The sequence below is a fragment of the Pleurodeles waltl genome, chromosome 4_1 (assembly GCF_031143425.1).
Source record: "Pleurodeles waltl isolate 20211129_DDA chromosome 4_1, aPleWal1.hap1.20221129, whole genome shotgun sequence".
NCBI lineage: Eukaryota > Metazoa > Chordata > Amphibia > Caudata > Salamandridae > Pleurodeles > Pleurodeles waltl.
In genome coordinates this window covers 114887634-114915170 of record NC_090442.1, presented here as the reverse complement: position 1 = coordinate 114915170, position 27537 = coordinate 114887634, and the positions used below count along the sequence as shown (strand labels likewise).

The 27537-nt window shown below is 44.6% G+C and overlaps 1 protein-coding gene across 1 annotated transcript in view; it reads left to right on the top strand.

Moving 5' to 3' along the window:
- The window catches only part of LOC138287443 (glycine N-acyltransferase-like), a 308817-nt gene that overhangs the window by 260870 nt on the left and 20410 nt on the right, over positions 1 to 27537 (top strand). The window contains exon 6 of the mRNA XM_069227870.1: positions 26364 to 26778. Within this exon, the coding sequence (XP_069083971.1) occupies positions 26364 to 26778 (415 nt within the window). The remainder of the gene's footprint in view (positions 1 to 26363; positions 26779 to 27537) is intronic.

Below are 27537 nucleotides of genomic sequence, written 5' to 3'. Positions count from 1 at the left end.
CTGTGTTTGGGGTGTGTCTGAGTGAATGCACAAGGAGCTGTCAACTAAACCTAGCCAGACGTGGATTGAAGGGCACAACAAGTTTTTAGTGCAAAGAAATGCTCACTTTCTAAAAGTGGCATTTCTAGAATAGTAATATTAAATCCGACTTCACCAGTCAGCAGGATTTTATATTACCATTCTGGCCATACCAAATATGACCTTCCTGCTCCTTTCAGATCAGCAGCTGCCACTTCAACAGTGTATGAGGGCAGCCCCAATGTTAGCCTATGAAGGGAGCAGGCCTCACAGTAGTGTAAAAACGAATTTAGGAGTTTTACACTACCAGGACATATAACTACACAGGTACATGTCCTGCCTTTTACCTACACAGCACCCTGCTCTAGGGGTTACCTAGGGCACACATTAGGGATGACTTATATGTAGAAAAAGGGGATTTCTAGGCTTGGCAAGTACTTTTAAATGCCAAGTCGAAGTGGCAGTGAAACTGCACACACAGGCCTGGCAATGGCAGGCCTGAGACAAGGTTAAGGGGCTACTGAGGTGGGTGGCACAACCAGTGCTGCAGGCCCACTAGTAGCATTTTAATCTACATGCCCTAGGCACATGTAGTGCATACTCTAATAGGGACTTATAGGTAAATTAAATAGTCAATCATGGATAAACCAATCAATAGTACAATTTACACAGAGAGCATATGCACTTTAGCACTGGTTAGCAGTGGTAAAGTGCTCAGAGGTCAAAAGCCAACAACAGCAGGTCAGAAAAAATAGGAGGAAGGAGGCAAAAAGTTTGGGGATGTCCCTGTCAAAAAGCCAGGTCCAACATGACCCCCCACCAGCCTAAAGCCAGGGGAGAACAATCACTATCCTGATGTACTTCCCTGTTTGAGGCGACAGAACAAGGACCCAGGCCCACAACAGCAGGGGCATGCTCCAGTTCTTCGCCTTCCTGACTCCAATTGGATCCCTCTGTCCATACTCTCAGGGCCCACTAAGCCCATCCATGGGGAACCTTTCTCCTTTCCTGCGGATCCCATCTGTGCAGCACCTAACCTTACTTTGCTCACAGATGTATCCCAGGAGCAGGATAGTACCCCCATGACCAACATAGTGGTGTTGCCCACTCTACCCCTGGGGTGTGACACTTGTCCCCTCCCCAGGGATAACTCTGTCCACCCGGACAGCAAGCCACAGTGATTACTGACAGCTGCCAGGGATGGGAGCCAGGCCCCAGGCCTCTCAAAGCTCTCCAACCACTGTGGCTGTGGAGAGTGGGGGGCGGTAGCCCCAGGTGCTGGGCACCCTTTAACCACTCTCCCTTCCACCAGGTCAGGGATGACAGCCTGAACCTGGTCCTCCCCTCTGGGGCTTTGTACCCTCCTTCCTGGAGCGGTACCCCCAGAGTCCAACATGGCCAGGGGGCTTACAGAAGTCGCCCTGTACCATTCCTCCACCAGTGCAGGGCTGTTAACCTGCCACTGGCCCTCCAACCTGGGGTCTGTACCTTCAGGTGGGACTAGGGCCCGGGGTGAGGCTTCCCTCCCCCTGCTCTCCCTTCTGGGGTCCAGCACCCTCCAACTAGGAGTGGCCTCCTCAGAAGACAACATGGTAGGGGCACTGTTATCAGTAGCCCCTCCCTCCAGGTCCAGGGGGACACCCTGAACCTGGTCTTCCAGCCCAGGGTCTGTACCCTCAGACTGGATCACCGCCTGGCAAACCAGGACTTCCTGGGGGGCACGCCTACCCCCCACCAGGTCAGAGTTTAACCTCTGCACCTGCCCATTCAACTCAGAGTCACCACCCTGAAGTTGAACAATTGCCTGGCACGCCAGGACTTCCTGGAGGGCACACTGACCCTCCACCAGGTCAGAGTTTAACCTCTGCACCTGACCATTCAACTCAGAGTCACCACCCTGAAGTTGAACAATTGCCTGGCACACCAGGACTTCCTGGAGGGCACACCTACCTCCCACCAGGTCAGAGTTTAACCTCTGAGCCTGGTTCCCCAACCCAGGGTCACCACCCTGAGGTTGGGCAATTGCCTGGCACGCCAGGACTTTCTGGGGGGCACACCTACCCCCCACCAGGTCAGAGTTTAACCTCTGAACCTGGTCATCCAACCCAGAGTCAACACCCTGAGGTTGGACAATTGCCTGGCACAGCAGGGCTTCTTGGGAGGCACACCTACCTCCCACCAGGTCAGAGTTTAACCTCTGAACCTGGGTATCCAACCCAGAGTCAGCACTCTGAGGTTGAACAATTGCCTGGCACGCCAGGACTTTCTGGAGGGCACACTGACCCTCCACCAGGTCAGAGTTTAACCTCTGAACTGGGCCATTCAGCTCAGAGTTACCACCCTGAAGTAGAACAATCGCCTGGCACGCCAGGACTTCCTGGAGGGCACACTGACCCTCCACCAGGTCAGAGTTTAACCTCTGAACCTGGTTCTCCAACCTAGGGTCACCATCCTGAGGTTGGACAACTGCCTGGTACACCAGGGCTTTCTGGGGGGCACACCTACCCCCCACCAGGTCAGAGGTTAACCTCTGAACCTGGATATCCAACCCAGAGTCACCACCCTGAGGTTGAACCATTGCCTGGCAGGCCAGGACTTTCAGGGAGGCACACCTACCTCCCACCAGGTCAGAGTTTAACCTCTGAGCCTGGTTCTCCAACCCAGGGTCACCACCCTGAGGTTGAACCATTGCCTGGTATACCAGGACTTTCTGGGGGGCACACCTACCCCCCACCAGGTCAGAGTTTGACCTCTGAACCGGGTTAGCCAACCCAGAGTCACCACCCTGAGGTTGGGCAATTGCCTGGCACCCCAGGACTTCCTGGGAGGCACACCTACCTCCCACCAGGTCAGAGTTTAACCTCTGAACCTGGCCATCCAACCCGGAGTCGACACCCTGAGGTTGGACAACTGCCTGGCACGCCAGGACTTTCTGGGGGGCACACCTACCCCCCACCAGGTCAGAGTTTGACCTCTTCACCTGGTAAGCCAACCCAGAGTCACCACCCTGAGGTTGAGCCATTGCCTGGCATTCCAGGACTTTCTGGGGGGCACATCTACCCCCCACCAGGTCAAAGTTTGACCTCTGAACCTGGGTATCCAACCCAGAGTCACCACCCTGAGGTTGAACAATTGCCTGGCACGCCAGGACTTTCTGGGGGGCACACCTACCCCCACCAGGTCAGAGTGTAACCTCTGAACCTGGATGTCCAACCCAGAGTCACCACCCTGAGGTTGAACCATTGCCTGGCAGGCCAGGACTTTCAGGGAGGCATACCTACCTCCCACCAGGTCAGAGTTTAACCTCTGAACCTGGCCATCCAACCCAGAGTCGACACCCTGAGGTTGGACAACTGCCTGGCACGCCAGGACTTTCTGGGGGGCACTCTCACCCCCCACAAGGGACACGCCGTCCCCAAGGGCCACACAAGAGTCTGGTTGGCGCAGGTCTCCCGACCTCTGCCCATCCGGCAGAGTCTGGGTTTCCCCCAAACCAGAAACGGTCTCACCTGGGTCATTCCTGGGGGGCTCTGCTCTCAGAGCTGACCCCTGACTTTCAAGATCCTCCACTGGGGTCTGCCACCCCCTCTCAACCCTATGTCTGGACTTCTGCACCCCCTCACTAGGAGTGGTACTGCCAGACACCAGAACTGTTGGGATGCTGTCTACAGTCATCCCCCCAAGTTCTTCTGACACTGCGGGGCTTCCCTCAAAAGGTGGCCCTACGGTACAAGTTAGGCTCTGAGACCTACCTGGGACACTACAATCCTCTCCCACCTCACTTGGTCGGGAACCACCTAGACCACTCCCTTCAGGAGCACCCCCAAATGCCTCTTCAGACTCTCTGGTACTCACCCAAAAGTCTGCCTCCACTGTAAGTTCCCTGGGGTCAGAGAACTCACACTCCACCTGGTGTTGGCGTAGCTCTGGAAAATAAGGACTAGACATATGCTCTCCAGCAATCACATCACTCTGCCCTTCACATGTATTAACCACAGTACCCTTCACCCAACCACCTAGTAACTCAACCTTGGAAAAGCACTCTACTTCACCCTCCTGAGACTGGTGAGACAGTATCTGACTGTCCCTGACACTCAACCCAAACTCTTCTGGGATGTCTCTACACTCTATATCCAGGACGTCCACCAGGGGGGAACCCTTTTCTCTGTCACTCTCTGCTAGAGTCAGTAAAGTGTCCCTCCCCCCAGTAGGAATATGACTCCCTGTGCCAGTTCCCCAATCCTTCTCAGGGACCCTGTGCATAACGGGAACTACCTCATACCCTTGAACCGCCTGGGGTGTGTCAACTCTCTTCTTCAAGTTGGGTACCACATCTCTGGGCTTGTGCCCTTCTTCAGCAGTACTAGATGCAAGATTTTTGCTGCCACCATCTGAACTGGACTCAGCCCTTCCGGCCTCCAGTTTCAGCTCATTACAGCTCAGCTCTTGAGCTGCAATCTTTTCTTCTTCCAGGGCTAAGAGACTTGCTGCCTCAGCCCTTTCAATAAACTCATCTAGCTCTTCCATCCACCGTGCTTGAGCCATGAGCCATTCTTTTTTCACTGGGTCTCTTTCCTCATCTGAGTCGTCCTCCTCCTCCTCTGAGGGGTACTTAGTCATTTGGTTTCTTGCTGCCTCTCTCTCTGCCCATCTGTCTTCCTCCCAGACTATGTAGGCACGTAGCATCTCTGCTTTAGTAGATCTCTTTGCTACAGGAAGGCCACATTCTCTGCAAAGCTTCCTTAGGTCAGCCTTAGTGAGGTGGTCAGTAGGCAAAAAGAATAAGTAGGTAAGCGATCCCATTCTGATAGGATCTTACCAGCAAAAACCAAAATCCAAAGTCCAAAATATCAATAGTATATCCAGGAGGACATCAGAGACCAAAAGTCAAAAAAGAGATAAAAAATCAAGTTGACCTTCAACTGTGGGTAGGTAGTGAAATACTTAGCTACTGTATGTCACTGCACAAACACAAGTCCTATCCTCACCGCTGATCACCAATGTTAGAAATGGGGTTTTTGGTTGGCAGTTAGGTTGCCCTCTGTCCAAGCAAGAACCCTCACTCTAGTCAGGGTAAGTCACACACAATCCAAAATCAGCCTGTGCTCACCCTCCGGTAGCTTGGCACGAGCAGTCAGGCTTAACTTAGAAGGCAATGTGTAAAGTATCTGTGCAATAAATCATACAACACCATAGCATAACACCACAAAAATACACCACACAGTGTTTAGAAAAATATAGAATATTTATCTGGATAATTGTAGGTCAAAACGATCAAAGTTGCAATACGAATTTGTAAAGATATCACTGAAAAGTGATATTAAGAGTCTTTCAGTCTTTAAAAAGCAATAAAGTGTCTTTCAAGCACAGAGTACCTGGTTTCTGGTGGGAAATCTCCTCAGAGGGCCACAGGAGAAGAGATGTGTGGAAAAAGGGGTGTGTGCGTCGTTTTCCGCTCAGCACACACAGACTTGCGTCGTTCTTTTCCACGCGGGGAAGTCGGGCGTCGTTTTCCGGCGCGCAGACAGTCTCTTTTTGTGGATCGCGGGGATTACCAGATGTCCCGGGTCTGTGCGTGGGTTCTCCTGCTTATTTTCCGGCTGCGCGTCGTTCTGCGGGGCTGCGCGTCGAAGTTTCGATCTCACGGTAGGCGTCGCGTCGATTTCTCCTTGGAAGTCGGGCGTCGTTTTCCCTTGCGAGGCCGTGCGGCGAAATTTTGGTCTCACGGCAGGCGTTGCGTCGATTTCTCCTTGGAAGTCGGGCGGCGTTGTCCTTGCGAGGCCGTGCGTCAAAGTTTCGCACTCACGGTAGGCGTCGCGTCGATTTCTCCTTGGAAGTCGGGCGGCTTTGTCCTTGCGAGGTTGTGCGTCGAAGTCTCGATCGTCCCGAGGGCGTCGCGTTGATCAGCGTCGGTGTGCGGCGTTTTTCTCGCCGCGAAACAAGCTGTGCGTCGAAATTTTCGGCGCACGGAGCGTCCACGTGAAAGGCAGAAGTCTTTTTGGTCCTGAGACTTCAAGGAACAGGAGGCAAGCTCTATCCAAGCCCTTGGAGAGCACTTTTACAGCCAGACAAGAGTTTCAGCAAGGCAGCAGGCCAACAGCAAGGCAGCAGTCCTTTGTAGAAAAGCAGACAGGTGAGTCCTTTGAGCAGCCAGGCAGTTCAGCAAGGCAGCAGGCCAACAGCAAGGCAGCAGTCCTTTGTAGAAAAGCAGACAGGTGAGTCCTTTGAGCAGCCAGGCAGTTCTTCTTGGCAGGATGTAGTTTCTGGTTCAGGTTTCTTCTCCAGCAAGTGTCTGATGAGGTAGGGCAGAGGCCCTGTTTTATACTAAGTTGTGCCTTTGAAGTGGGGGTGACTTCAAAGAGTCTCTAAGAAATGCACCAAGTTCCCTTTCAGTTCAATCCTGTCTGCCAGAGTCCCAGTAGGGGGTGTGGCAGTCCTTTGTGTGAGGGCAGGCCCTCCACCCTCCCAGCCCAGGAAGACCCATTCAAAATGCAGATGTATGCAAGTGAGGCTGAGTACCCTGTGTTTGGGGTGTGTCTGAGTGAATGCACAAGGAGCTGTCAACTAAACCTAGCCAGACGTGGATTGAAGGGCACAACAAGTTTTTAGTGCAAAGAAATGCTCACTTTCTAAAAGTGGCATTTCTAGAATAGTAATATTAAATCCGACTTCACCAGTCAGCAGGATTTTATATTACCATTCTGGCCATACCAAATATGACCTTCCTGCTCCTTTCAGATCAGCAGCTGCCACTTCAACAGTGTATGAGGGCAGCCCCAATGTTAGCCTATGAAGGGAGCAGGCCTCACAGTAGTGTAAAAACGAATTTAGGAGTTTTACACTACCAGGACATATAACTACACAGGTACATGTCCTGCCTTTTACCTACACAGCACCCTGCTCTAGGGGTTACCTAGGGCACACATTAGGGATGACTTATATGTAGAAAAAGGGGATTTCTAGGCTTGGCAAGTACTTTTAAATGCCAAGTCGAAGTGGCAGTGAAACTGCACACACAGGCCTGGCAATGGCAGGCCTGAGACAAGGTTAAGGGGCTACTGAGGTGGGTGGCACAACCAGTGCTGCAGGCCCACTAGTAGCATTTTAATCTACATGCCCTAGGCACATGTAGTGCATACTCTAATAGGGACTTATAGGTAAATTAAATAGTCAATCATGGATAAACCAATCAATAGTACAATTTACACAGAGAGCATATGCACTTTAGCACTGGTTAGCAGTGGTAAAGTGCTCAGAGGTCAAAAGCCAACAACAGCAGGTCAGAAAAAATAGGAGGAAGGAGGCAAAAAGTTTGGGGATGTCCCTGTCAAAAAGCCAGGTCCAACAGAAGTCTTGCAGACTCACATGTCAGAAATTTCCCTCAGACAGTGGTCTGGCACATGCTGGAAAGTGTTCATGCATGTTATGTTTGCTCTGGAAGTATGCCTGCATTCCTCCAACTCATTGTGTGCAGACAGTAAAGAGGATCATTTTGCACAGAAAGTGGCTATTAGAGCATTCCAATGGCTCACTTAAACAATTCTTGAATGCTAGGGTATTAAGCATAGGGCTGAGTTGGCAATATGTGTGGAGTTCAGAAAAGGTTACATAACTTTGCTAGAGGAAGACTGGGTGGTCTCCTTCCATAGGAGATGCTCTTCTGCCGATTTAGGTATGGACCTGATACAGATAGTTCTGGAAAGATTGTGTGAAAAAAAGAATTTGACCTGGACCATCATTAAAATGTCTTGCAACTTGTTCAGGCCCGTGGGGAGAAGGCACACAAACTGTAATTTTGCCTCCGTTGCCTGGTTTGTAACAATGCATGAAGGTGTCCATTGGAGCACTACAGAAGACTGATCCATCGGTTTCCACTATGTGGCTAATTTTGTTGAGCAGACCCCCATTGACAACAAGAATGTTTGGAGTACAAACTCTCTCCATGCTGAAATAACTACCCCAAGAGGAAATGAAGAAAGCAGTCACACTGAAATCTTGATTTCCAATTTGGGGACTGTAGAGTTTACTAAGTCAACTTATCACCATGCACCAACTTCTACAGAAGAGCCTAATTCTGTGATTTTCACAATCCCAACAATTTATACTATGACTATGGTTTACTGTGAGTTACCAAGTGAGCAGACATCATTTGAAATTATGCCTTTGCAAGTAATAACATTTTATGAAAAAGATGCTGACGTTGAATTTGATAAAATGCCAACATAACCCACATCGTTCCAATGTCATCACTGCCTCTCTGTTTGATACTGGTTTCATTGCAATTATCTTATACCACCATAGTTCTTTTTCTGGATCACTACTGTAGTATTTTTTTGTTTGAATGTGGATCATCATGCTGAACATAATATTGCTGTTATGTGCAGTTTCTTGTAGGTAATTAACTGCAAAAACATTCTTCCTCTCACAGAGCTCATCAGAATCACCAATCTATGAAAACCACGGCATAAACTGTGCTAGATGGAGTAGTTTGTGAAAAGGTTGCTTACTAGATAAAGGGACCGACTGATATTCTACAGACACCTTATATCTTGAAATGTACTCTTGATGACCTTGTGATATCTTGATCAATTTCAGATCAATGGGACATAAAAAAAGGTTAAAAGAATGTTGAATAGCCTTCAGGCGTATACCACCCAAGACAATAAGGATCCTTCTCTAAATGCTGTTAGTCAAAAATAAGTGTTTTGTGTTCACCATTCTTGACATAAACTGAGCCAACATACAGTGGGACCAACGCAGGGTTCCACTCATGAATAGCCAACCAAAATGCAAGAAGAAATTCCATCTAACTAGTATTGAAGGTGACACTTCAACAGGCTTCTATTATTTACAGAAGGAAGAAAAGCTACAAAAGAACCTCATTATTAATGATAAGCCTATGTATTCCCATAGATTTGTTCAAAATCTTGCTTTGCAAGAATTTGAGTATTGAAAAGAAAATTTTGTAAGAAAAAGGTATTTGGGGAACTACATTTTGGCAAATTCAGGGCAATGAAGCTTTATTTAGAGCATGTATAATTGAAATGATGGTCCTGAATAAACCTGTTCAGCAGACTACATGTTTAGGATATAGTTCTAATAACAATTTTAAGAAAACCTCAATTTCAAAAGCGGCACGAGGATTATATCATCATTCAAAGTATATGGGTAACAGCATCCTGGGACAGATGAGCCGACTAGAGGCATGGGGAATCAAAATGAGACAGGTAACGTAACCAAAATACCCATACGTCCTACGAGGTAATAGTCCAAGCTGAGAATAAGAATGGTTACTTTAAAGGACAAGAAAACCAGAATTCTCCTGACAGCCTAACAATAATTACAAAAAGGTGTGAGACAGGAGACCGAAGGACATTAACATTCATCCAGCCAAGGTTTTAGGTTTTCTATTCTATGCCTAACAAAATCCGAAATTGAGGATCTCCAGAATTTTCAAAACATCACATGATCGGCTTACAGAAACCCTTTCAAATCCACATCCTTTCACTTGCCCGTGAGTTGCTATTAGGCATCCCTTCCTAATAGCTAGTTGCAGGGCGGTGTACAATTGTTTTTCGAAGAGGTCATAAGACGGTCACCAATAGAAAGGGGTTCCCAAGGAACCCCCTTCCCCTCTGTGAATGGCAGATAAAATGTTTTTTAAGAGCAGGCAGAGGTCCAACAGACCCCTGCCTACTCTTAAAAAATGAAACAGAAATGTTTCATTTTTCTTTCTGAAACACATCCCGTTTTACTTCTTATTAAAAAAAGCAAATACTGACATGGTCATCTGCTGTCCCCAGCTGGCCACCATCCCTGTATTATTTCCCATTCCCACCCAATAGGTCACAAACCCCATTTGGAATCGCTAAATGTGTCTGTGACACATTATACATTTCCTATTGCGACTCACAAACTGTGAGTTGCAAAAATTTGCAAAATGTGATTCGCCAAAGGAAATGGTCGTCCATCTGGCTCTCAAGCTCAGGACTACCATAAAAAAAAAAATTCACCAGTGTTACTTGAGAAAAAATAAGAATCAATTCCTTATTATCAATGTGTATTTAATCAGTATCTGCTATTTCAACTTAATTTTGAGTCATAGGCAGGAAAGCTACCATATGAAATATACAACATTCCACCACAGTCTATAAATAACATAAAGGAAAGCCGAAGTCAACTGAGGGATAAACACTTATCCACTTAAATGTGGGTTATAGATCGTTAAACATAAGCATAACAAATGCTCGATCAGCACAACCAACTTTTAGTTCAGAAACTAGGAAAAACAACAATCGTTTATACCTTTATTCATTACTCCATTTTCATCTCTGTAAGATCAATATTTTTTAAACATGATCAATTTCTTCGAAGTTCCAAATCAACTGATGGTAATTCAACATCTATAAACAATGTAATCATAGGATGGAACAGTAACCTAAACTTAAAATTATCCCAGCTGCGTTAAAAATATACATACAATCAAAACATTGTCTGAATGGGACAAATTCTTGGACAAACTCTCTGAGCTTTTTATCCACTCATCATTTTGATAACCCTAAACCAAGCAAGATTGGCATACTCAATATTTTGTCTATGTGTCAGGGAAACAGATGTGCGTCAAGTACTGAGAATCTCCTATTCATTTACATGTGACTCCCAGATCAAACATGAAAAATAACGCTGCAAGCTAAAGCAGCATGTGTGAATGTTACTGATGCTATGAATCCAATCAATCCAATAGCTTTTTGCTTTTGGTTGGACTTGGCACAAATGCCTACAGGCCCGAAAGAGACGATTTTCGTTAGATATGGGAAGCACACATTAAAAGTCTTTATGCAGGTAATAGTTAGTACACTACCAATAAACTGAAAATCATATTTCAACACATCACTGAGCATAAGATAAGATGCTTTTTCTTTACTGATAGAAAAAAACGGATCTTCTTGAGCCCCTGTACCTAGCAGCTTACCTATCAACATCATAAAACAAGATCCAACTCTCTGAAAGACTTTTCGGTATCACTTGTTTGTCAATGTTTTGCACTCTGGTATATAATACACCCATCTTGGAAAGTATCTATCGTTCACCCGATATGTAAAAACACAGAGAGAAAGCCGATCTAAAAAACAAAAGACTCATTGCTTTTCTGGGCTGCGACTGATTTTTTGTAAAACATTTACTCCAAAAACTAATCGACTGGGCAAGTAATAAGCTTCTAGAAGCCAGGATTCCAGCTGGGTTGCTCTAGTAATGATAATTCCTCTCCTTGATGTTGTTAGCCCAAAACACCGTTGATAGGCACAGCACGTGGTTTGCCTGCTATATAGATTACAGCATTGCTCTTGTTCAAGTCACCGGTTCTCCTTTATTGACCAAGCAACCTAACTGGGGGGTTGTCTGTTCACTGTTTCACTTCATCAAGTTATTGCATGAAGAAACCTGGCTACAAATTTAACTATTGAAATGAAAAGATCACATCGCCTAAAATATCTACACAGAGTGGATTAAATCAAGGGTGTATTTTCCCTCCTCTCTTGTTCTCCCACCACATTCCCGATCATTGGGAATATATAAGGCGCCCCAGTGTGTCCTCCTAATGACATCATAGTTGTGCCGTATTTATAATAAAGCGCACCATGGCCATCATGTCCACATTAGCGTCAACATTTATGGCCCTAATGTTGTGCTGTATTGGCTTAGAGCCATAAATTATGGCACGATTTCAGCAAAGCACAGGGAGGCCCATTGTTTTTAATGGGATCGTAATCTTAACATCTGCCTTAGGCAGGCTTTAATATTGATGCTAAAAATGACACACTGAAATCTAGTAAATTTCACTGTGCCATTTTTCTGGGCCTTGTTACGTAAGAACGCCCCCTTCCATGCATTTTGCCTGGCTCAGGCATAAATTTGCAAAAGGGTTTACAAAGTGGTGCAATGCTTGCAATGCAGCACCTTGTAAATATGGCGTTTGGGAAATGTCACCTTAAAGCCACATTTGCCCTTTTAAAAATTACGCAAATGTGGTACAAGGTGGCGCTAGGGGCATCATAAATATGCCCCTATGTGGGCAAATGGACAATGCAGATGGTTTACCACCAAAGTTAGGAAAACAAATGATTATGTATTTAGCCTATGCAGACTACCTCATAGGTTCATAATTAACAGCCAGAATTCTTTGGTACAAACTATCAAGACTTCATGAATTTAACATTGTGAATAGTCTAATAGTTAACTTATCTGAGGCAAAAGTAATGTGTTTCGGAAAATGTAATAAGGAAAATTAATCAAGAACTTGCATAGCAACAACTGATGAGTAGAGAGTAATGAGTAGCTCGGTGTAACTATTGATGATAAACTGAAATGGATGTCACACATTCAAATAAAATAGAATAGTCCTGGCCCCTTGATATACCTCCGTGAAGAATTGTTGTCTAGAGATTTTCATTTTTGATTTGTTGTTTTTTTATCATTAGAGAAATAGTTGAGCTTGTGTAGACATTGAAAATCTGGGATAATGTTTTCCGGACAACATTTAAAAAAAAGGCGGATGTATTGCAGTGCTTATGTAATATTTCAGTAACCATGAGACCTATATACTTCATTTTGGTGTCAAAATATATGTTTGGGGGTCAAGTAGTCTTATAGAGACAGAAAATAACTCCTCAGAGCATCCCTTCTTCCATTTTCCAAAATGGCAGCTCTATAATGATGTGTTTTAGCCATCATATTGGTAATTTATTTTAATATTGTTTTTGTCTCAGGTTTTCCATTGATTTAAATTCGTAAACATGAGTGAAGCAGGTGGTAGCAGAGGATCTTTGCCTCCTGACAGAGTGTTGCTAACTACAAAATCTGAGGACTCCTTCAACGAAGAAAAGTTTCTCATATGCTAAACTAATCTGAAAGAAAAGCTAACATCAACTGCAGCTGGACGGAAGAGATTTTGAGATGCTGCAGAAATATGGCAAGGCTAAGTTCACAAAAGATTGAAACTGATGGGTGAAGAGGATCAAATATTTTATCATTGAAACAACAACTGCTACAAATCATATACAATCGAAAAAAGCCTGGAAAATATTGTCAAAAATAGCACAAAACCAGTGAATCACAACAAAAATCTAAATATTCTTAGATGAAAGAATGAAGTACAGATTTTGTGAGTCTCTAAGGGCAAACGTTTTTATCTGCAGCTAGTTTTTTTCCAAGACTAAGCTTTCAGCCGAGTAGCCGATCTAAACAGCGAGGTGGATTTATTTGCAGTAGAATTGTATGCCTGCCCCAACTGCATGAGTACATAACTTTGAAAATATGAATGCACAATGAGCTCCTGTAGGAGGCTGGACTGGCTTTTAGTGAGTACCAAGGGGTACTTACACCTTGCACCAGGCCCAGGTATCCCTTATTAGTGTATAGGGTGTCTAGCAGCTTAGGCTGATAGATAATGGTAGCTTAGCAGAGTAGCTTGGGCTGAACTAGGAGACGTGTGAAGCCACTACAGTACCACAAGTGTCACTTGCACAATACCATATGAAAACAAAATACACAATTATACTAAAAATAAAGGTACTTTATTTTTATGACAATATGTCACAGTATCTCAGAGTGTACCCTCAGAGTGAGGATAGCAAATATACACAAGTTATATGTACACAGTACTAAAAATATGCAGTATAGTCTTAGAAAACAGTGCAAACAATGTATAGTTACAATAGGATGCAATGGAGACACATAGGGATAGGGGCAACACAAACCATATACTCCAAAAGTGGAATGCGAACCACGAATGGACCCCAAACCTATGTGACCTTGTAGAGGGTCGCTGGGACTATTAGAAAATAGTGAGAGTTAGAAAACTAGCCCTCCCCAGGACCCTGAAAAGTGAGTGCAAAGTGCACTGAAGTTCCCCAGAAGACAAAGAAGTCGTAATAGAGGAATAATGCAGGAAAGACACAAACCAACAATGCAACAACTGTGGATTTCCAATCTAGGGTACCTGTGGAACAAGGGGACCAAGTGCAAAAGTCACAACCAAGTCGGAGATGGGCAAATGCCCAGGAAATGCCAGCTGCGGGTGCAAAGAAGCTTTGACTGGACAGAAGAAGCAAAGGTTTCTGCAAGAACGAAAAGGGCTAGAGACTTCCCCTTTGGTGGACAAATTCCTCTCGCCTTGGAGAGTCGTGCAGAAGTGTTTTTCTGCCGAAATAATGCCAACAAGCCTTGCTAGCTGCAAATCATGCGGTTGGCGTTTTTGGACACTGCTGGGGCCCAGGAGGGACCAGGAGGTCGCAAATTGGACTTGGAGAGAGAGGGGACATCGAGCAAAACAAAGAGCCCTCTCTGAAGCAGGTAGCACCCAGAGAAGTGCCAGAAACAGGCACTACAAGGATGCGTGAAACGGTGCTCGCCGAAGTTGCACAAAGGAGTCCAACGTCGCCGGAGACCAACTTAGAAAGTCGTGCAATGCAGGTTAGAGTGCCGTGGACCCAGGCTTGGCTGTGCACAAAGGATTTCCGCCGGAAGTGCACAGGGGCCGGAGAAGTTGCAAAAGTCGCGGTTACCAACAATGCAGTCTGGAGTGGGGAGGCAAGGACTTACCTCCACCAAACTTGGACTGAAGAGTCACTGGACTGTGGCAGTCTCTTGGACAGAGTTGCTGGATTCAAGGGACCTCGCTCGTTGTGCTGAGAGGAGACCCAAGGGACCGGTAATGCAGCTTTTTGGTGCCTGCGGTTGCAGGGGGAAGATTCCGTCGACCCACGGGAGATTTCTTTGGAGCTTCTGGTGCAGAGAGGAGGCAGACTACCCCCACAGCATTCACAAGCAGGAAAACAGTCGAGAAGGCGGCAGGATCAGCGTTACAGAGTTGCAGTAGTCGTCTTTGCTACTATGTTGCAGGTTTGCAGGCTTCCAGCGCGGTCAGCAGTCGTTTCCTTATCAGAAGGTGAAGAGAGAGATGCAGAGGAACTCGGATGAGCTCTTGCATTCGTTATCTAAAATTTCCCCATAGACAGAGACCCTAAATAGCCAGAAAAGAGGGTTTGGCTACCTAGGAGAGAGGAGAGGCTACTAACACCTGAAGGAGCCTATCACAAGGAGTCTCTGACGTCACCTGGTGGCACTGGCCACTCAGAGCAGTCCAGTGTGCCAGCAGCACCTCTGTTTCCAAGATGGCAGAGGTCTGGAGCACACTGGAGGAGCTCTGGACACCTCCCAGGGGAGGTGCAGGTCAGGGGAGTGGTCACTCCCCTTTCCTTTGTCCAGTTTCGCGCCAGAGCAGGGACTAAGGGGTCCCTGAACCGGTGTAGACTGGCTTATGCAGAATTGGGCACATCTGTGCCCAAGAAAGCATTTCCAGAGGCTGGGGGAGGCTACTCCTCCCATGCCTTCACACCATTTTCCAAAGGGAGAGGGTGTAACACCCTCTCTTAGAGGAAGTCCTTTGTTCTGCCATCCTGGGACAAGCCTGGCTTGACCCCAGGAGGGCAGAAACCTGTCTGAGGGGTTGGCAGCAGCAGCAGCTGCAGTGAAACCCAGGAAAGGCAGTTTGGCAGTACCAGGGTCTGTGCTACAGACCACTGGGATCATGGAATTGTCCCAATAATGCCAGGATGGCATAAAGGGGGCCATTCCATGATCTTAGACATGTTACATGGCCATATTCGGAGTTACCATTGTGAAGCTACATATAGGTAGTGACCTATATGTAGTGCACACGTGTAATGGTGTCCCCGCACTCACAAAGTTCAGGGAATTGGCTCTGAACAATGTGGGGGCACCTTGGCTAGTGCCAGGATGCCCTCACACTTAGTAACTTTGCACCTAACCTTTACCAGGTAAAGGTTAGACATATAGGTGACTTATAAGTTACTTAAGTGCAGTGTAAAATGGCTGTGAAATAACGTGGACGTTATTTCACTCAGGCTGCAGTGGCAGGCCTGTGTAAGAATTGTCAGAGCTCCCTATGGGTGGCAAAAGAAATGCTGCAGCCCATAGGGATCTCCTGGAACCCCAATACCCTGGGTACCTCAGTACCATATACTAGGGAATTATAAGGGTGTTCCAGAAAGCCAATGTAAATTGGTAAAATTGTTCACTAGCCTGTTAGTGACAATTTGAAAGAAATGAGAGAGCATAACCACTGAGGTTCTGATTAGCAGAGCCTCCGTGAGACAGTTAGTCACTACACAGGTAACACAGTCAGGCAAACTTATGAGCACTGGGGCCCTGGGGAACAGGGTCCCAGTGACACATACAACTAAAACAACATATATACAGTGAAAAATGGGGGTAACATGCCAGGCAAGATGGTACTTTCCTACAGCTCCCAGCAACACTGTAACCACCAGCCTTCAGTTACATTTGCACCCTTTGAAAATGCAAATGAATATTTCAAGCTACTCTTGAGTGCTGGCTACAGGTTCACACTCAGTGAGATCAGATAAATAATGGCCAATGTTGATGAAATTGTATTGATTGGGATCACTCACAAAGTGCTCAAGTGGATAGCATCCTTGCTCACGGGATGGAACCAGAGAGTCTGCCTCCCCCCTTCACTTCACAAGCCAAGCACAACATCTACAGAATCCCCCAAGACTCCTCACTCATCCCAACCCTCTTTTTACTCTACTAGCACACATTGTGAGAGCACACAACATCAACATCATCTTCTATGTCAACGACATACAGCTCGTCCTTTGCCCTCAACAGACCCCACCCAAATGAAGATCAACTTCCACAACTGTATGAAGAACATTTCCACCTGGATGAGGGACAACAGCCTGAAGCTCAACACAGACAAAACAGAGGTATGGATCTTCAGCAGACATGCAACCACTGGTGATCATCGGAGCTCAGACCCACCTCAACACCAAAAGATCATGCCGGAATCTCTGCCTGGATAGTAAGCGCTCTATGAAACAATAGGTCAACGCCGTCTCCTCAGCCTGTTTCCACATGCCCTGTAAGATTTTCAAATGGCTCCCCCTTGACACAAGGAAGACAGTGACGCAGGCCCTCATCACAAGCCGACTAGCCTATGGCAATGCACTCTACACAGGCACCATCTCCAAACTCCTGCAGTGACTCCAAACAGTCCAGAATGCAGCTGTCAGATTGATTCTCTACCTGCCTAAGAGAACTCACATCACCCAGCATCTGAAGGAGCCCACTGGCTCTCGATCCATCAGAGATAACTTTTCAAGCTACTTACCCATGTCTACAAAGCCCTCCATAACCTAGGACCGGCCTACCTAAACCTCCTCCTTCACCTCCACCAACTGTCCAGGAACCTCCACTCCGCACACCTCGCCCTTGCAGAAATACCACTCAAACGCCACTGCCACAGAGGAGGTAGCGCCTTCTTCCACCTTGCTGCTAGGGCCCGGAATGCTCTCCCCTCCACCTCTGTACCATAACATTGCTGACCCACTTCAGAAAGGGGCTGAAAACCTGGCTCTTCGAAGAACACCTTCAGCAAACACTTAGATGCCCACTTGGGTGACAAGCTGCACTAGACGAATACTGATTGATTGATCCATAATAATGAAATTAAGATTTTTCTGGTGAGAATTCGTTTTTGTCAGTCTAGCAAGAAGAATGAGCCAATTATGTTCTCAGCTGATTTGACTATTGAAGCTCTTGCTACCAAAATAAAATCACAGGATGCAGTAAAATCAACAGGAACTATTTTAAGAAATGTCCTGAAAGATTTAGATTTTGGATTTAATGACAATGTTTGTGATGTCCCAGAGCTCCACAAATCATGGGAGCCAACAACAATGCCTGCTGTTGGTTTAACATTTTTTACATCATTGTTTAAAATCAGCAAAGCAAAACTGTTACAAACTAAAGGTTTTCAGTTCAGAACAGAAGCCAACAACATTCACAATCGCTTTGAAGAAATAAGCAAAGAAGTGGAAGACAATTCCATGAACAGACAGGCTTATGCTGTGTAAATATACTGTCTTTTCCAATCATGTTTTATGGATTACATCACAGCAAAAAGAAAACTCTGCCACACATGATGACTGTCCTCGCAACCTATGACAAGTGCAAAAGTAGAGAGCTAATCACTTCAATGAGTAGGATTATACGAATTATAATGACATAGTACGGAACAGGAACTTGTTAGAAGCTCATGCTGTAAAATCTTATGAATCCAACAGCACACCAATTCCAAGTCACTTTATCAGGAAAGGATTTACAATTGCTGTTTTTGATAATTTTCATTTTAAAGACAGCTCTTCTTTTTCTGGAACATCCAGCACACATGATACTGCAATGGTACTTTTTCAAGACTGTACCAATGAGGTATCTGCTGGAAAACAAGCTGCATCAGCTGTAGTTATAAACAAACAAAGCTGCAAACTTAAACCCAACCGCCTTGCCAGTGTGTGCAGAACCACTACAAGCCATCAACATGTCCCAGTCTACCAGAAGTTTCAAAGAGGCTGAGGACATGGATCTTCTTTTACCTGATGGAAAGGTTTGCCTAGCTGATTTAAGTGAATTTATCATATCGCTTAGTCGGTGCAGACTAAACGATGAAGAAAAGCCAGTTCCTTCGTATGCTGGAATTCATGCTCTGATCTCCCAGAATACTGCCTGACTGAAGAAAGTTGGGTTTTTGCCAGTAATACTATCTCCATTCACAAACTATGCAACAGTATACACATCTCTGAAAAATTTCCAAAATGTGCAAGCTCCACTTGAAGATTAAGCTATCCTGCCAATTTTCTGCTATGAAGGTGTTTTTTGTATTGTAGCTGACATTTTTATGAGCAATCCAGTAGAATGTGCTGATCTTTATCGAATGATAGGCATTTCCCACATGACAAAAGTTGCGTTGGAGTGTGCAGGAAGTTATCTCAGTCGATGTGGCATAAACAATGCACTTATTGAGGCTTTGGAAGCAAAACGGTCCAGTCAACATTGAGCAGAACTAATTATGCTTGCTCATTACAAGATATGCTCATCATATCTGAGGCTATAGAAACATTGTGTTGGAATCCTTTCTGGAACAAGAATGACAATTTAGGTTTTGTATACCCTGTCTCAGAAGTGAACAAGGCACAGGGTGCACTTCATTTAAAAGCCATAATGCAAAGCTAGGCAATGTTGAATACACTCAGTTCAAAATCATAAAAGCTGAAAACCAAGGCCCTCATTATGACTTCAGCAGTCTTTTTCAGAGACCGCTGAAACCGCTGCAGCCAGCATACCGCAAGTACTTGCGATATGCTGACAGCCATATTTGGAGTTGTGTGTGGACTTCAGCCCATTTATGGGCAGAAGTCCTACTCCATTGGCCTGGCCAATGGAGCTGAAGATGCGGTTGCAACACCAGCACTGCCACTCCAGCAAGACTCCGCCCCTCATATTACGAGCTGTAATATGGCTTGGCACGGTCTTGCTGGCGTGGTGGTGCTGGCGAAGCAAAACCATCATGACCCACCTCAGACGACCTCCTCAACAGAGAACGTAAGTTATCGTCCGGTGGTAGGAGGGTCTGTGTGTACATGTCTGTGTGTGTGAGTGCATGTGTGGTTGTTTTTGTGCAGGGGTGAGGGGGTGTCAGCGTGTATTCAATTGAATGTGAATGCGTTTGTGTGTTCGGTGAATGGGGGTGTTTGTGTACTTTTGCATGGGTGTGCCTGAGTGCGTGTAAGTGCGTGAATGCGTGCTTCAGTGTGCATGTGTGAGTGTGTGTCTCCGAGTGAATGGGGGTGTGAGTAGCGAGTGAATGGTTGAGTGGGGTGCGTGTTTGTAAGAGTGTGGGTGCATGTGTGCATGTGAGTGGACGTGTTGGTGCTGCATGTGCCAGCAATAGGAATGGGGATTCTTGTCACCGGGTGCGTTACCGCCAGGGTTTTTGTGGTGGGGTCACTGCCATGGAAAGCCTGGCGGTCTGCATCCTCGTAATCCGGCTAGCAGGCAGAGGCCTGCCGCCGGGCTGGAGGAGCTCACCGCGGGGCACATTGGTGCGACCACACCAGAAGGCCAGGTGGCGTTGTGTTGGTTTGGCTTCTGCCAAACCCCACAACTTGTAATGTGGCCGTCTTTATCGCTGGCTCCACAATGGTCAGACCATCACAACAAGGCTGGTAGTCTGATGACCGCCAGACTTTGTAATGAGGGCCCAAGTTTATAGAGTTTGTAAAAAATGTGAAGAAAAATTGTAACACTGCAATTTCTGGGTAAATGTTTTACACATGATAGCTCTAGTGAAAATCTTGGTACATGCTGATAGGCAAGGTGAAGAATGTGGATTTGCTGTTTACTGTGTTTTTCTAATTTGTATTGAATAGTATTTGAACAGAATTAGGATGAAGCTAGAGGTGGAAAAACCATACTCCTAGAGAATTGTTTTTTACGAAACTATATCAGGGGCCAGGATTAGAAACAATACCCAAATCTTTAAAAGATTTTCAAGGATCTTTGGAGGAAGGGAAATCACCATGTACAATGCAAAAATCGTGCCTTCATTACTTTATGACTCATTGGTTTTCAGCACAAAAACAATTCATGATATCAACATTATGGGCCTAATTATGAGTTTGGTGAATGGTTTTGCCTATCCGCCGAACTTCTGACAGGGAGGTTGCTGCCATAGTGGCTACCTCCCCACCGGGTCCATTACAAGTTTCTAACTAGGTCGGCGGGAGGAAACCTGAGCTTTCGCCCGCCGGCCTAGCGGGAAAGACCCTGCAGCATTATCTCCGGCTCGTAATCGAGCCAGCGGCAATGTTGCAGTATGCAAAGCAGACAGTGAACATTGCGACGGTGCTGGACAGGTGGCCCCTGCACTGCCCATGCCAAGTCCCTGGGGACCTCTTCACCCGTTCTCTGCCAGCCTTTTCATGGGGGTGTTCATGGTGCTGGCAGAGAACACAGATGTAATCCCCAGGGCAGCGCTGCCCTGGTGGATTAGGATCACCACAACTGTCAGACCGCCGGGACAACTAATCCTGACGGTTCTGGCGGTCTGACCAACGCACAACTACCGTTGTCATAATGTGTTGTCATAATGTGACGTTTGGACTGCCGCATTGGCGGCGGTCCAAACACCACCGCGGGTCTGGCAGTCAAGAGACCGCCAGACTCATAATGACCATTTATGTATATGCAAGCCATTAGATCCTTGTTCAAACTGTTGTCAGCAACACCATTAAGTACATTATGGGCCTCATTTACATGAGGCATGCGCTGCCAGAATGCCACTTTTTATGATACTTTAGTGGCGCAGGCTTCTCATTCATGTCTACGATGTGACACAAAGCCACCCTGCGTGGCTTTGCATGGCCTAATAGATATGGAGTAAGAAAAGGCACTGCATAGCACTGCGTTGCCTTACTTTATGTCAAGGATTTCCATGGGTGTTGCAGTGGGTTTTCCCATGCAACACCCATGGGGTTTGACACATTCCAAGACTTACAGGAACCTGTAAACCTAGGAATGTGTCAAAACAGTGTGCCTCCCCAGAGGAGGTATACCGTGGAGAAATAACATTATTTCTCCTTGTTTTTTCTTCTTTCATTGTGTGCACATTGAAAGGGGAAAACGCCTTGATTGGTTGTTTTTGTTTAGGAAGGTGTCCCTTCCTGCACAAAAACAATCATGCCCTCTTGCACCATGTTGCAAGGGTGCCTGCGTTGGCGCTAGGGACACATTTGTGTATTGGGGTAGGAAGAAAGGACAGGAATGCTCTATCTGTGATTAATACCACTCATTACTGCCCTTTCTTTTTGATGTAGAGCAGCGGTGCCCAGCACCACAAAATTGTAAATGAGGCCTTATTTTTGCAATAGAACTTTTATCATTGTGGGTGCATTCGATAAACAGCCAAGATAAATTATAGCTGTGAATGCAGTAGGGCAAAAGCCAATACACTTACATGGCTAATCCTAAAAGTGCTAAAACCAAAATGGATACAAAAGGGGATTGAATCTCTCGCTACTAATAAAAAAAGCAACCCAAGAACGCATTCACCCCGAGTAAACAACTTCATTGAGATGCCAAAAAGTGCACATAAGAGATTAATAAAGATAACACTGCTGGATAACAGATGTGAGGATGACATGAATATCTTATACAAACATACAGAATTGGTTTCAGATCCTTACGTCACTTCAAGACAACCATATATTACTTCAAATCTGCAAGGTCTTGTAAAAATGTAATTATTAAGGTTTGGATTAATGTACATACCAATCTTACAGTCTGATGGGCCGTGGAATATTTCTGTGCAGAGATCACTGTATGCAGGTTGTGTGGTTATAAGGAAGAGTCTGCCTGTGCCCAACCTACTATGGGTATGAAAGAAGTACTAACGGGAATACTTTCAGGAATCCAAGGTGCAAACTGTACAACTGGCCATTAAATTGTGTTTTAATGCAAAATCTCTTTTGCAAACTTGAAATTTTTTGAGCAAGCTTATTTTTATCTAAAACAAATAACTATGAAGTCATAGTTTTAATGCATTCGTTTATTCAACAGGTTTTATTCATCTGACTATTTTTATTACTGCTTTGTATTTCACGTATTTGTAAGGGAGTACCTGATTTTGTATTCCTTACAATTGTATTCATTGATTAATATAATAAAGTAACCATTACATTCCATTTGGTGGAGTTCCAACCCTCCTTCTGAGCATCATTTGTGGAGGTTTCATCTTTCTCTAAACAAAGCAATAAAACGAATCTCAACTCCAGAATTAATCTCGACTGGAAGTATCCTACTTGAAAGCAATACGGTGAGGCCTTGACATTCTATCTTGGGGACACATTTCTGGCTGCTCTGGGTAATGGACAAGTCTTTTGGAGTATAAACTATTTGCAAGCACCTGTTCTGGAATTTCCTTCAGAACTACCCCTAGTTGAGTTGATCAATGTGAAACAGTGATGCTGCCATTAAAAGTGCATCCCTCCTACTGTCGGGCATTTAAGTTGTAGATTGACAATTAGGAATAAGCAACACGTTTTTATTTCTCACCATTCACAAACCTTTGGAGATTTTTTCAGAACAAATGGTGCTGTGAGAAGTACTTCACAAATAGCTAAGTGTCAACATTGCTCAAAAGAAGAGGATTATAGGGTACGCAGGAAAGCATCACTTCTGATTCTTTGTCATGTCTGCAAATGCCTAGTGAAAGGCGGTAAATGGGTGAAGAGGAGAATAAATAATATATAGTACATAGCACTGATGCTTTATCTGAAGAGGAATGCTTGCGAGAAATAGAGCAAGATTTATGTATTTCATGGGGGATTCATTACATCTGTGAAGGGTGGCTGGCAATTGGCAATTTGAGGTGGAGGAGACCACAACATGGTAAACAACATGTGACCTACTGTCATGCAGCGATTGTAACATCTTGTTGCATACGCCAAATCTAGAAGGGAAAGTACACTTAAGTGAAACAGAACAAAAATCTAAAGAAACAAAACTTAAGGATATAATCATAGAAAGAAAAGGACAACAGAACAGAACCAGAAACAATAGGAGACATTCAACAGGGGGAGGAAGAAATAGAAGGACTCAGTGATGGAACACACATTGTTCCCCAGGAATCAGGAATGGAGAAGACGTACATACTGGCATAAATGGAGCCTCAAGAGGACTAAGGGGAAAAGATGTCATACATTCAGTCACCAAAGGCAAAAGAAAGATAAGAATGAGACGGCAAAGGACTCACATATTTGTGCTCCCTCTGAGCGACATTCTGGTGAGACCATTGCCAGGACCAACCCATACTTAGCACCAACTGAAGATAAGAGGAGAAACAATTTGAGACACCATTTTTTTTGTAGACAATGTAATGTAATGTAATGTAATTCGAGATTTATAAAGCGCGTTCCTACTCAAAGAGCATCGAAGCGCTGGGAAGAAAGCACGTAATAAAAAATAGACAGAGGATAAGGAAAATAACAGAAATAATGAAGATAGAAAAACATCCAATAGAAGAAACTGAAACAAACTAAATCAAAGACCCTGACCTTGATGTACCAAAACATTAACGAGGAAAGAGCCAAGTTTTCACCATTTTCCTAAATTTCATATGACCTGATTCTTGCCTAATATTCTGTGGGAGAGAGTTGCATCCTCTGGCTGCAGCTACTGTAAAAGCTTTGTCTCCCCATTTGGCTTTATGTGTGCGAGGGACCTGAATCAAGTGAGCTTGGGAAGACCTCAAGCTTCTTTTAGGTACATGCAGGAGGAGTCTGGAAGTCAGGTACCGTGGTCTTATTCCATGAACTGCCTTAAAAGTAAGATAGAGCGACTTAAACTGGATACGCTGCGCCACTGGTAACCAATGTAAATTCCTAAGACTCTCTCTAACTGATATACATCGTGGGAGATTAAGAACCGTGACTATCTTGAGGGGGGAATCTCTGTTACATACAAAAACAACAAGAAAATGAATCCAAATTTAAGAACTCACTCTACAAGTCTGCCTGTTGTATTATTTACAGTTAATCAACCTAATCCCCTTAATAGACGCTTATAAGCTTATTTCTGAGGAGCTAACTGTGAAGAATGGCATTATCGAGACAGGTTTGTTGACTGTTGAGATGAGAAAGGGTTTTTTAAACTGGCTCATTAGTGATATGTGGGCATTAGGGCGTTGAAGAAGATAGTTTAAGATTTCTCAATAAATCTGTGGAACACTACCTACGATTGGAGCTCATACTGTGTGATAAGTGGTAGATTCCACAGAACTTCACCTTCACCCGTGAAGCCTGTGGTGGTCTTGAGAACGGTCTTGGAGTAAGTTAGCATTGGACAGTTCTGGTCCATTTCAAGCAATGGGTTATGCCACATGGAGCCATTGTAATGTTGGTTTATTATCCCAAAAAGCCTAAAGTCAGGTTCATAGATACTGTTCAATAACACATGTGTTGGAATTCGGGAAGGGCCTCTTTAATTGGGCAGGAAATCCCAAAAGATTAGTCACCAACAATGGGCCCCAGCTGGTATCTAAGCAGATGGATGAGCATTTCTTACAATTCAGGGTAAAATATACCGTTGGCGTTAGAGATCTGTTTGAAGAGGAAAGTAGCATTGAGAATGGTCCTCCTGTCAATGAGTACCACTCCTTATGTCAGTACAGACCATGCTTCTTTCATGTTGTTGAGGGAAAAGTGGCTGGATGTTTATTGAATTTGAAATGGATCTAAATAGGGAACCTGTTGAACCTGCTAACCTGAGAAATGCCATGTAATGTGAGCAACATGGAAGTATCAGAGAAAGGCAAAGCTGTGTTTTTATTTTTTGAGGGTGACTTGGTGAGGAATAGATGAATGGACCGATAGGTGCATAAAAGAAACTGCACGTTTTCATTTTTATAGAACATATAGAATATCAAATCTGATGTAGTTGTTTTGGGCAGCAAGAGCAAGAATAATGAACGGTATTAGAATTGGAATGTGTGAAAGACCGGACACAGCAGAGGATGAAGTGGGTAATACTCAGCCTGCTGATAAAAAGAATTGACCAAAAATACCTTCTTACCTTAATGACTACATCATAATTTTGGAGTTTCGAAAATTGGGTGTTGCAGTTAAGCATTATTCTTTTTCTTTACCATCATCCAACTTCTTATTTTTTATCAGCCTTTGTACTGAGTTTAGTTTTGTATGTAATCATTTAGAGTAATTTATTTCTGTTTTGTGACCAGGTTGTAACCAACTATTAATTGTAGGGAGAGAGAACGTTTGTGATGTTATTGTTGCCCATGAGTTGCTTGTGAGGAATGCAAAAGGAGATTAAGGATGACCCATTGAGATTGTTTTGTGAAGGTTCTTGGAATTAGTAGCTTTTGGTGGAGATTGATTGGTGGACATATACATGAGTACTTCAATAATGTACTTAGGGCCTGATTTATGAAAAGGTTGTCATTTTGTTACGTAAAAGCGGTGTAAATTAACAAAATATAAGTCAATAATGATGCAAAGGCGGCACAATCTTTTCATAAACCGGGCCCTAACTCTCTCATTTAATTTCTTGGAGCTGGTCTTCTGAAAATGAGAGGATATTTTCGATCTTAATTGCTTACCTGCAGACAGTGTGACTGTATTTCAGCCTTAAATTCCTGTGTATCCTAATCATCCCTACCAGAGTTGTCCTCACTACAAAGACTGTAAATACACATAATTCATTTGGTCATGCTGTTTCAATCAACTAAGATTGGTAATTCCTATCAATTTATTTATGGTAAGATACTTATGCTTATTAAGCCCTTTAATAAGTTAATATTTCTAGGTAATAACAAAGACTATTGATTTATGATTGACAGCAAAATATGTTGATGTCTTTGTAAATATCACTTTGTCTCTTTTCTGCAGGGATGATCAATTAGCATTTCACTGTTCCCCTCTTCGTGATGCTGAAGCTGAGTTGGTGAATGCCGTCTGGATGAATGGTGGGAACGAGTCGAGCCTCAAATATGCCCGCCAATGCATCCAAAACCTGCCCTCCTTGTGTATACGAGACCCAGGCGGGAAGCCCATCTCATGGTGTGTCATGGACCAGACATCAGAAATAAGGATGGTTTATACTTTGCCAGAATATCGAAGCAAGGGGCTCTTCACAAACCTCCTGATTTCCTTCATGGCTTTCCTCTGCTTACAGTGGGATGATTTCCCATTCCACTTCATCACCAGCAAGGACAATGTCCAGATACAGAGTGTAGCGAGAAAAGTGGGTCTCCCAAATGCACCTTGTGGATTCTTTCAGTGGATCTGTCAGCCCCAAAGGAGGGTATGTTAAATTAGAACAGGGGAAGTTGAGGATCAATCTGTGTCATCTTGTGTTTGTTCAAAATCTTCATTCACCAAAGTTATGCATTTTATAAATTGAGATGCTGGGATTGGGAATTCACAGATGGCACTCAGACCAGCCTATAAATGACAAGTGGTCCCTGGAAAAACAACATATACGAATTCACAAATAAACATTTAAATTGCGAACAATTTCCTTATGAAACATTATTGACTGTCATCCTGTCACATCTAACTTTGCTGCACAGGATCAGAATGTGAAAAGCAGCAGTAGTTGTTCAGTCTCCTGTGTCTTCTAGGCATGCCTTCTGGACATGTTTGTCTTCCTTCACTCCACTCGTATGGAAGTTTTATATAGGCTTAGTCATACTATAAAATTAGCTACTTGATCCACATCATACTTTGGACAAGGATGTTTCTATTATTTATCGGGTTCTGGTTGATTTACTCAATCTTTCCATTTCCTCTCTGGAGGTTTCCTATACATAGAAACATGCAATGGTGACTCCTTTATTGAAAAACTTCTTTATTGGAAAAAACATCTCTTGACTCCTCTAAACTAGAACACCATTACCCTACTTCCCTTCACTTTCATAAAAACTTTGGAAAAGCATCAGCTATCATGTTACCTCGAATCACACACCTTTTTCATTCTTTCCAGGCAGGTTCTGCCCTGACTATAGCACTGAGGCTGCCCTTTTAGCAGCTACTAAAGAACTTAGGCACAGATTTATGAAAA